Here is a 9,947-nt window from a genome sequence, read left to right as displayed (position 1 = left end):
TAAGACCTGAGCTACAGGATGATTCATTGTTTTAGATGTTGGTTCACATTCTAGGCCTTCTGATGACCTCTGTGCCAGAAGCGCTGATCCCCGAGAATTGATATTTGGGAGAGTGGAGCGCTCAAAACGGCGGTAACCAAAGCCACAAATGCAGTGGCCTCCTCTGGTCCGGGGCTTCTCCACCCCGACGCTATTGACATTTTGGGCTGGGTAATTGTTGGTGTGGGAGCGTGTTCTGTCCATTACAGGATGCCTCTGCCCCCTGGAGGCCAGGAGCACCCGTGCCTCCGCGTTGTAAGGATCAAAAACTTCTCCATACACTGCCAAATGCCCTCTCGGGGAGGGGGCGGAGGGCATTGGTTGAGAGTCACTGCCCTGGTATAGATCTGCATGACAAAGTACAGAACTGGCTTATAATATTATTATTGTTTTATTTTATGTGCTGGGGCCAATCCAGGATAAACTCATTATAGCAGCAGCCTTATTCTCTGTCCACCAAGCACTGTGCAAAAACACATAGTGGTGATTGACATCTCTTGATATGTGGCAGGAGTCTGGAAGTATTCCTGCCTGCTGTGAGCTTTTCTAAATATGGGCAATCGGTATTTTCATGATATCAGCTAATGTGAAAGTGACGACTCCTAGGGCTGACATGAACATTTTGTCCTTCAGAGTCTACATTCGATTTAGCTCTGCTGCTTACAGTACTTATTTTTTCTTGCTTGGGTTTATTAGTGTTTCTACTGAATGAAACTATATTGGTGAATTTCACTGCCACACTGGTTTTCAGCACACATCGTCATTTCTCTGCTACCCTTGTGTTCTTGATGCCTCCAGGACCTGACCTGTTTGCTTCCTGACAGGCTTGTGTTGTCCCTAAATTCCACAGGCACATCCTGTCATTTGAAGTTGGGTCTGCTTCTGGCCTGAAAGTATTTCTGCTATCTGTCCCTATATGTATTTGTCTCAGTATATTTTACAGTGAGTGAAATTTGATTTCGAATTTAATTTGCATTTAATTATCAACATTTTAAAAAGTATTTTATTTCCCTTCTCTTTAAACTGTTGACTCTTTTTGTTATAAATGTTAAGAAATTCTTTTCAGTTTATTTAGACAGAGTGATGCAGATGAAACAGTGCGGGCTTTGGAATCAAGCAGACATGGTTTCAACATTCAGCTCTGCCGCCCACTAGCTTTGTGAGCTTGGCCTAGTACTTGACTTAGGGCCTTTGCACCTGTTTCTTTGTCTGTAAAACGGTGATACTACACACCTTGTAGGATTATTAGAAGGATTAAATCAGATGATGTGTGGAAAATACCATGCATAGCACCTGGCGCATGGTGAATACTCAATAAACGGTGGTTGTTATGTTAAGCAAGGGTATCTTGATGTCCTTTTCTGCCTTGAGAAAGAACTAGAAACTTTTGCTGAGCATTCATCTTATGTTGCCTACTGAAGGGTTTGGTAGTAAGAAGGTATTAATTGTTTTTCAAAACAATTAAGAGCCTTCTAGTAGAAAGTAAATTGTGTGCCTGGGGAAGAGCTAGTGGGAGAAATTCACCCTCATGGAGAATAAGCCCTTCTTAATTCCATATGGTCCTGGTCTGTTTGACCCCCTTCAACCTTTTAAGAGGCAAGAATGAAGGTTAAATGTTTCCAGCAGGAAGTTTCTTTTTCCCAAGAAATGCATATTATACTTGCAACAGCTCCTTCATTCTCTGGAATCCATTAACCAATTTCAAATCAAAGTCCTTTGTCAAGATCACTGTCCTAAGGCAAGTTGAACCAAGGTTACCTTTCTTCATGACCTTGTGCTCCAAGTTCAGATTTTTCAAATATTTTTATTATTTTTATTTCATGCTACTTTTTCTTAACAAAACTCTGAACCGGATGAGTGTGAATATAAACAGAGGGCCTCTTTGTTTTATTTTAGGGCAAGGATTCCTTCCCAGAAGCCAGTTAGGCTACGGTGGAGAGGGATTTTTTAGAATACGTTAAAGGAAAAGATGAATTCCCACTTTGCTAATCTACATGCTTAATAATAAAAAAGAAGCAACTGTTCCACTTTCTTTCTTTTTTTTTTGCAGGGGAAGATTGCCCTTTGCTAACATCTGTTGCCAGTCTTCCTCTTTTTTCTTTTTTCTCCCCAAAGCCCCAGTACAAAGTTGTGTATCATAGTTGTAGAGCTGTAGCTCTTCTATATGGGACACCACCTCAGCATGGCTTGATGAGCGGTGAGTAGGTCCACGCGCAGGATCTGAACTGGTGAACCCCAGGCCACGAAAGCGGAACACGCAAACTTAACCGCCACGCCACCAGGCGGGCCCCCCACTTTCTTTCTTAGTCAAGATTTAGCAGCAGTGGTGGGAATTAAAAATTACTCATACTCAACCCTAGTACTCTGTGATGTGTTTTCTGGCAGACAAAGGAATAAGTTATATATGCTTAGATTTTGAAAGGTAGATTAAAGTATCTTATTCTTGATATATGTCTTAGTTGCTTATTTTAAAAACTTGCTTTAAACTCCCACTTTCTTATAACTTGTATTATGTCTTAACCTCTTTCTCCAATGAGTACTGTTTCCCTTCAGTGCTGTTTTCTTCCGTTACAGCATTGTTTAGGTTTTCTCTTCTACCAGAGCTTTCTAGCTTTTCTAGCTCTGCTTATGCTTTCTTATGATAGCAGAGTTATTCTAGCTCTACTAGTGTGAAAAATACGGTTAACTTTAGCCTCCAAGACAGCCCATTCCATCCACCTTATCTCAACCCCTTAAATGCCCTATTTCACTTTTCCCCCTTATTTTCAGTTGGTGACATCACCTTCTCCTTCATTCGCATTCCCAACCACCAGCCGACATTGCCTCAGCCATCTCCCCCTTTGTCTCTAAGTGTCTGTGTTTTCTCCCCTGTTTCCATTTGCTGTCCCTGGTCTCAGAGGAACAGGTAGTTCTCCAACTCCTTACCAAGAATATCCACTCTGCCTGTGCTTTTGATCCATTTCTCTGTCATTCTTAGTTATATCCCCTTGCTCTTCAATTTCTATGTCTTTACTGCTTTCTTTTATTTCAGATTACAAAAATGCTGTCTACCCCATCTTAAAAAAAGCTAATGAAAACTTCCCTGACTTTTGTAGTAGGTATTCGTAGTAGGTATTTCATTTTGAGATGGATTTTCTTGTAGTTGCAGTTAGGATTCCCAACTGATTGTGATGGTTTAAAACTATGTCCACAAATTCTATGATACTCCTCCCTTCACCAGGTAGAATTTAATTCCCCTCCCTTTGATTGTGTGCTGAATTTAGTGACTCGCTTTTAGAAAATAGAATAAAGTGTGTGATTCTAAGACTAAGTCAAAAAAGGCATTGTCACTTCCTCCTCATTCTTTCCTCATCCCCATCTCTTTCTCTCTCACCCTCTCCCACTCTCTCTCTCTCTGGCAGATCACTTGCTCTGAGGAAGCCAGCCACCATGTCAGGAGGACACTCAAGCAGCCTATGCAGGGCCCATATGGTGAGGAACAGAGGCCTCCAGCCAATGGCCCTAGGGGAGTTGAAGCCTTCTGACAACAAAAACAGGAGTGAGCTTGGAAGGAGATCCTACAGTCCTGTCAAGCCTTGAAATGACTCCAGCCCTGGCTGACACTTTGCCATCTCGTGAGAGAGCCTGAGCCTCTCACTGTGGTCATCAGAGAGCCCCTAATTGCCAAACCAATCACTATTTTGCAGTCCTTACCCTATGCCACCTCTTGGTTATAGGACAACATTGAATAAATATATGATTGTGTGTGCATACACAGAATGGATTCTTCTAAGTTTCACACAAATGTTAATTTCTGACTTAAGATACTGTTCTGTGAGAAATGGGAGTCAATTCTCAAAGCTACAACCACTAGAAAACTTATTTCTTCCCCCCTAAAAACTCTAATACGAGGAACAGAACATACTAGAGGATGAATTAAGTAATTTTTTATTACCTCACTTGTGATAAGAAACACCAGATACTTCCAGGAAAATAATATAAATATATATATATTCTAACTTTTACATAGAATTGTTTTCTTGTTAAAGATTATATAAAAATAAATGTATATTTATCCACCAAATTTCAAAAAAAAATTTTAGAATTTGCAATAGGGCTTATCAAATAATTTTGATTTTTCCTCCTGTTCAGAAAAAGACTAATTAGAAAATTAGTCTAATTTGGGATTTAAAAGTTAGCATTTAGGTGTATATTTCATTTCAAATGTAATTAAACAAGATTTCCATATGCATTTTGATCATTGAACAATGCTCTAGAGAAAAAATCTCATAAAAATTTCCAATTAAAACCATATATATATATATGAATAAAATGCTTCTCTGGGAAATGATGTAAGGAAGTTTAACAGGGTTTTGGAAACAATGCGTAATGCTATAATTGATAGGCACTTAATTATTTATGGCATATGCCTGGATTTGTGTAATCCTCACATATGGGATTGAAAGTCGTTTGTAAAATGAACCTTTTCTTGTAAAAGAAAATAAAAACTGTCATGTTTCTGCAGCTCTCACCTCATAAGAAAGGTGTCGAGCTACAGAAAAAAGGTTAATACTATTTAAAAAATAATAGCTTCTATAAATTCTATATTTACACGCTTATAAGGAGAGCTGGCTTAAATTTTACTTTAAACATTATAGACTTACATGTTCCAAAAAGATTGTAGAAATACCTAATTCCCATTTCTAATTCTTAAATAATGTCATGTGTTAAAAGACTCAAGCTTTTGATTTATTTGTCCCTGTGTTCACTTCATCAGGAGTGCAGCAGTGCTGAACTCCACTGACCTGTTAATGGCTGGGTATGAGCTCAAATATGTGTGTTTACATAGACTTGAAAAACCATCTGAGTCCTCCGTAAAATGGCATTGGGCTACCCCAGAGTGCTCTTACTCTCCTGTGCAAATTCAGCTGTAAAATCATAAAGGGGAAAGAGCCAAAGGATACATCAGGGGCTGTTCTTCAGGCCAACAGTGTATATTGCAACCCAATAACAATAACTATTTATTGAATGTCCCTTGCGTGTCAAACATTATAGGAATGTCTCTTCTGGTCCATACAACAGCTTTTCTGTTTTACAACCTTTTACTTTGAGAAAAGTGAGATTCACGGAAATTGAGTAACTTGTCCCGAGACCACATAGCTGGTAAGTAGCAGAACTGGGATTCAAATCCACTCTGGATCCAAACCTCACAGTCTTTCCACTACTGAGTGCGGCCTTTCAACAATGATTCTTTCCCGTCATACTAGAAGAGCAAAAACGTACCTTTGGTTTGACAGCACAAAAGAGCGTTAGCTCCTTAGGAACTAGTCTTCATTCAGGCAAACCAAACATAAACTTTTCCAGTTGGAGGAGATTCTTCACACCATCACTGACTGGGGTGGAGGCTACAAGTAGTGGCACCACAGGAAGCCTAGCTGGTCTTCAACCAGGGAAGCAGGCCTGGGGGGAGGGTGTGGGGGGGCAGGGGTGGGGAGGTAGATGTGAAAAGGAAGCAAACACACTAAAAAGGCATCACACTTTGACTGTCCTCTTTGGGTTAAAGGCTGCCAGATGAAGGGTGAGCTTGTTATGCAACACAAAAACATCAACGTTTGACTTGGGGCACAGCCATTTTTGTCCCATCTCCTCCTTGAGGCACAGGATGGAGTAAATTCCTTATACAGAGTGAGAATAAGGAGACTTGCATGTGGTCTTGCCTCCACCACTGTCCATCCATCTGAGGAAACGAGTGTGTTATTTAACTTCTTTGAGCTTAATTTTCCTAAGTCTAGTTGATCGCTGAGGTCCCATTAGCTCTAAAATTCTATGACTCTGTTGGGAGCAATTGTATGATATTTTAGTCATGTATTTTTTTTACATGGAAAAGTATTCACATGTATTCATTAGGATTCTTAGTTGCAGATAACAGAATTTCTGAGAGGAGCAGGGATGCAAATGATGCTATAGAGCCAGGATTGATGCCTGACCCCAGTTTGGCCCAGTGTTAAAGGAGTCCCCACGGCTGCCACGCCTGCCTCTCGACATCTATTATGCTAGACCCTGGGAGCAGACTTGCTACTTCAGCTACCAGAAGATCTGCTGCCCCTGATCATGGCCATCACCTCCTGTTACTCACTTACCTTCCAAATCTGGCTCAGGGTATGAATCTTCCAACAGGGCTTGGTAGAAACCAGGTTACGAGTGGAACCCAAGCTGCAAGGGAGTCTTGGAAATGTTTAGCTTTCTAGCCTCTGGAGTACAGGAAGCTGTGTTAGAAGAGTGAGAGGGTGATAAATGAGCCTCTGTGTAGTGTCTGCCACATCATGCCACATTACTGAGTGCACAAAGGGGAAAAAACTCACATGCATACCACTAGCCCATCTTCATGTGTAAAAAATACTATACAAAAAAGTTGGAAAGGGTATACACTAAAATTTTAGCAGTATTTTTGCTTTGATCAGAAGCATTGCTGTGTTTTTATCTTCTTTTCATCTCTCTGCATTTACTTATTTTTCTACCATGAGTATTACTTGTATAATTTTTTAAAAGAACGGTTCTTATTGTTTATGTGCCTATGTTCTACACAACACAGAGGTGGTGTCCCTGCCTTTTTGTGTCTTTCAGATATCTATCTTCAAGATACAGGCCACAGAATTAGACCTTGAAAATAACTCTGAAGGGCATGTAAAGCATTATTCCAATTCAGATTGTGCTATCAAATTTCTAGCTATTTGAAGCAATTTCTTAAGGAAGACTCACAGACAACGTAATAACAGGGAAGCGCAAGTGGGGTTTGAAGAAGCAGTATTATCTAAAGGAGTTGTTTTTTTCCTCCTCACATCATATCACTCTCATTGCCCATTTTCAAACAATGATAATTTTCTTATGAAGTGAGATCTGTGGTATTACACGGTTTTGTTAACAAGCAAAGATAAATTTGAACTATCATTTGCATGAAGATCACACAACTGCGTGTACAGCGGGGGTGAAACAGAATCAAGGATAAAGCTGGACAGGGAGGTGAGGCTGGACCATGGGGGTCTCTGAATTCTCTGTTGAGAAACATGGACTCAATTCAAATCTTGCCGCCTCAATTCCCTCAATGGGTGCTGATTTTTTCAACCAGAAAATGTTAAAATATATTCAATCAATTGCTTAAACTTGAAGCCTCATTTTGAACTTGGAACAGTAGCTTATGAGATTTCTAAATCAATAATTATGATTCATAAAACTTAGCTTAAATAATTTGATTCATTTAGTTTCACAGAGAATGTTGGGAACTATTTAGGTGTTAGATTTCTATAGTGCCTTTCTTCTTAAAATCCTCAATTTGATTAATGTAGTTAATTAATCCAGTTTTTTTTTTTTTTTAAGCACCTGCTATATGAAAGGTACTTTGTTAGGCTTTGGGAGATACAATATTTAAAAAAGCTTTCTGTTCTCAGTTTACAGCTTAGTTATGAGAGCCAAGAGATTCAGAAAACCCTGCAATACAGAACATAATGTGAGACAAACGACAATATGCAAACAAAGGACCCCAGACAGGGAGCAGACCCTAACACAGGGATGCAACAGCAAGGACTTTTCTTTGGAAGGTGTAGGAAGGAAGGCGAGTGGGGAGGTGAGATGGATAAGAGAAGGTGGCTGACATAAGATGCATTATCAAGATAGTCACCACTGTGGGCAACGGGAGCTTGTCCCCCAGAGAAACCGGGAAATGACATGGACACAACCTTGGAGTTATTTCACCCAAGGAGCAAAGGAGCAAAGGTGCTTATTAACCAATATTATGGACTGAATATTGTGTCCCCTCAAAATTCCTATGTTGAAGTCCTAACCTCCAGTGTGATGGTATTGGGAGATGGGGCCTTTGGGAGGTGATTTGATTTAGATGAGGTCATGAGGGTAGGGTACTCATGATAGGATTAGTGCCCTTATAAGAACAGACAGAAGAGACCTTGCTCTCTCTCTCCCTCATGTAAGGACAGAGCAAGCAGACTACTGTCTGCAAACCAGGAAGATAGCCTCCCTAGGAACCAAAGCAGCTGGCATCTTGATTTTGGACTTCCCAGCCTCCAGAACCATGAGAAATAAATTTCTGTGGTTTAAGCCACCCAGCCTGTGATATTCTATTATGGCAGCCTGAGCAGACTAAAACAACCAACTGCCATCAGTCTTGGAGCAGCCTTCTCCAGGTCTGGAGATGGTTCTCAACCAGACACATGCTGCTACTACAGTTGGAAGTCCACCTGTGAACACTGAAAGTAAAGCTAGGGGCATATGGGTGAGAGTTACCAGCATCTTCTAGGAGGTTAATTCGGAAGTTGGAGGGATGTGAATCTTGATACTTCAGAGAGGATGTGGTGCTTCAACTGAGCCTTTAAGAGGTAGGACATCAACAGATATAGGCAGAGAAAAGCCATTCTCAACACAAGGAATAGTTGGAGCACAAATGTAGAGATGGCAAAATTTAGGATACTTCAGATAACTAATACAATTGGTGTAACTCTATCTTACTTGTTTTTCCCCCTTGACATTATTATTATTATTATTACTTTTATTATTTTTTTTTCTGAGGAAGATTCACACTGAGCTAACATCTGTTGCCAATCTTCCTCTATTTTGTATGTGAGCTGTCACCACAGCATGGCCACTGATAGACATGTAGTGTAGGTCCAGGCCTAGGAACTGAACTCGGGCCACCAAAGTAGAGCACACTGAACTTAACCACTAGGCCCCCAGGGCTGCCCCCCTCCTTGACATTACTTCTTATTTTTATTGCTGCCTTATATTTCATTGTGTTCAGTCACTTTTTGCTTAGCCATTCCCCTATTTTTAAATATGTAGGTTGTTTTCAAACTTTATTATAAGGAATATTCATTTAACCAATAAATATGTATTCCACAAATATGAAGGTGAGCAAGACAGATCAAATACCTGCCCTCATGGAGCTGCCGTTTAGCAGGGGACAGGGTTGAAACACAGCTATAGCAGATGGGTCAGGCCACGGTATTCACAAGGCCTGCACCCGTGGGAGACAGGCAGGTGGGCCAGGTGACGGCTGTGAGCCCCTTGCAGACAGGGCACTGGCTTTGTTACATTTAAACCCTGATAACTCTCATACCACCTGGCACTTGGTAGATACTGGGTAACATCGGCTAAATTATGTTAGAAAATCCCTAAGCTGAGTGTGAAAGGGGTAACAGGAGAGCTTGAGTTTAGGTTCTCGCGAAAGAATCATTGTGATTAGCAACACTTTATTCAACTGCAACTTTCTGCATGTCTTGACATGTGAAATTTATTTCTCAGATACTTTGTTTTATGAGGTTTTAGCTTAGGATGAAACAGATTCCATTTCCTTGGAAAACGGTCACCTGAGGCCACCCCTCTCTTGTTAACATCATAATATGCAAAGAAAAGCTCCTCTGTAACTCTAGAAGTAAACTTTATTTACTGAATGAGTGTTTTCACCTCCTGTGGCTTCACAGAAACACCTGCCCAGGCTTCTGGCTTTCTCCTGAGTTATATTTCCGTCAGCAATTGCATGTGTAATGTTTTATCTTGCTAAGTTGTGCCTCTCACTAAAACAGTTCATGAATCACTTTTTATGGTTTCCACGTAAGTTACAGAATGAGCTCATTTGCATATAGATTCAAGTCCCTGCCAAACTTAGGAGATCACCTTTAAAATTTATCCCCAAACTCCCGCTTTCTTTCTAAGACCCCCTTTTAACATCACCTCCACCTTCAACTCCAAGTCCTTTTTATTCTTCTTTTAATTTCCACCACCAAAACCAGCAGCTGACATTTTTTCTAGAGCCATTTTCACAAATGAAACAAATTTTTATTACTACAAAAGCTAGAGCAGCAAAGTAGAAAGCCACATTGGGGTATGTACCGTGGGCAGTGGGCGGGTTCATTAGCCAAGTG

General features: G+C 40.5%; 1 protein-coding gene across 2 annotated transcripts in view; it reads left to right on the top strand.

Annotated features, from left to right (window-relative positions):
• Positions 1-3,796, top strand: part of ZDHHC17 (zDHHC palmitoyltransferase 17) — a 121,035-nt gene extending 117,239 nt beyond the window's left edge. Inside the window, exon 17 of one of the 2 annotated variants that reach the window (XM_087449160.1) lies at positions 3,441-3,796. In XM_087449160.1, coding sequence (XP_087305286.1) covers positions 3,441-3,618 — 178 coding nt within the window. In that variant the 3' untranslated portion in view covers positions 3,619-3,796. The remainder of the gene's footprint in view (positions 1-3,440) is intronic. The other variant, XM_087449159.1, reaches the window with a different exon arrangement.
• Positions 3,797-9,947: the final 6,151 nt, after the last annotated feature.

The sequence above is a fragment of the Ceratotherium simum genome, chromosome 25 (genome assembly GCF_057802395.1).
Source record: "Ceratotherium simum simum isolate JZ-2026a chromosome 25, ASM5780239v1, whole genome shotgun sequence".
NCBI classification, from domain to species: Eukaryota; Metazoa; Chordata; class Mammalia; order Perissodactyla; family Rhinocerotidae; genus Ceratotherium; species Ceratotherium simum.
Note: the sequence above shows the minus strand (reverse complement) of the source record. Positions and strands in the feature narration are given on the sequence as shown.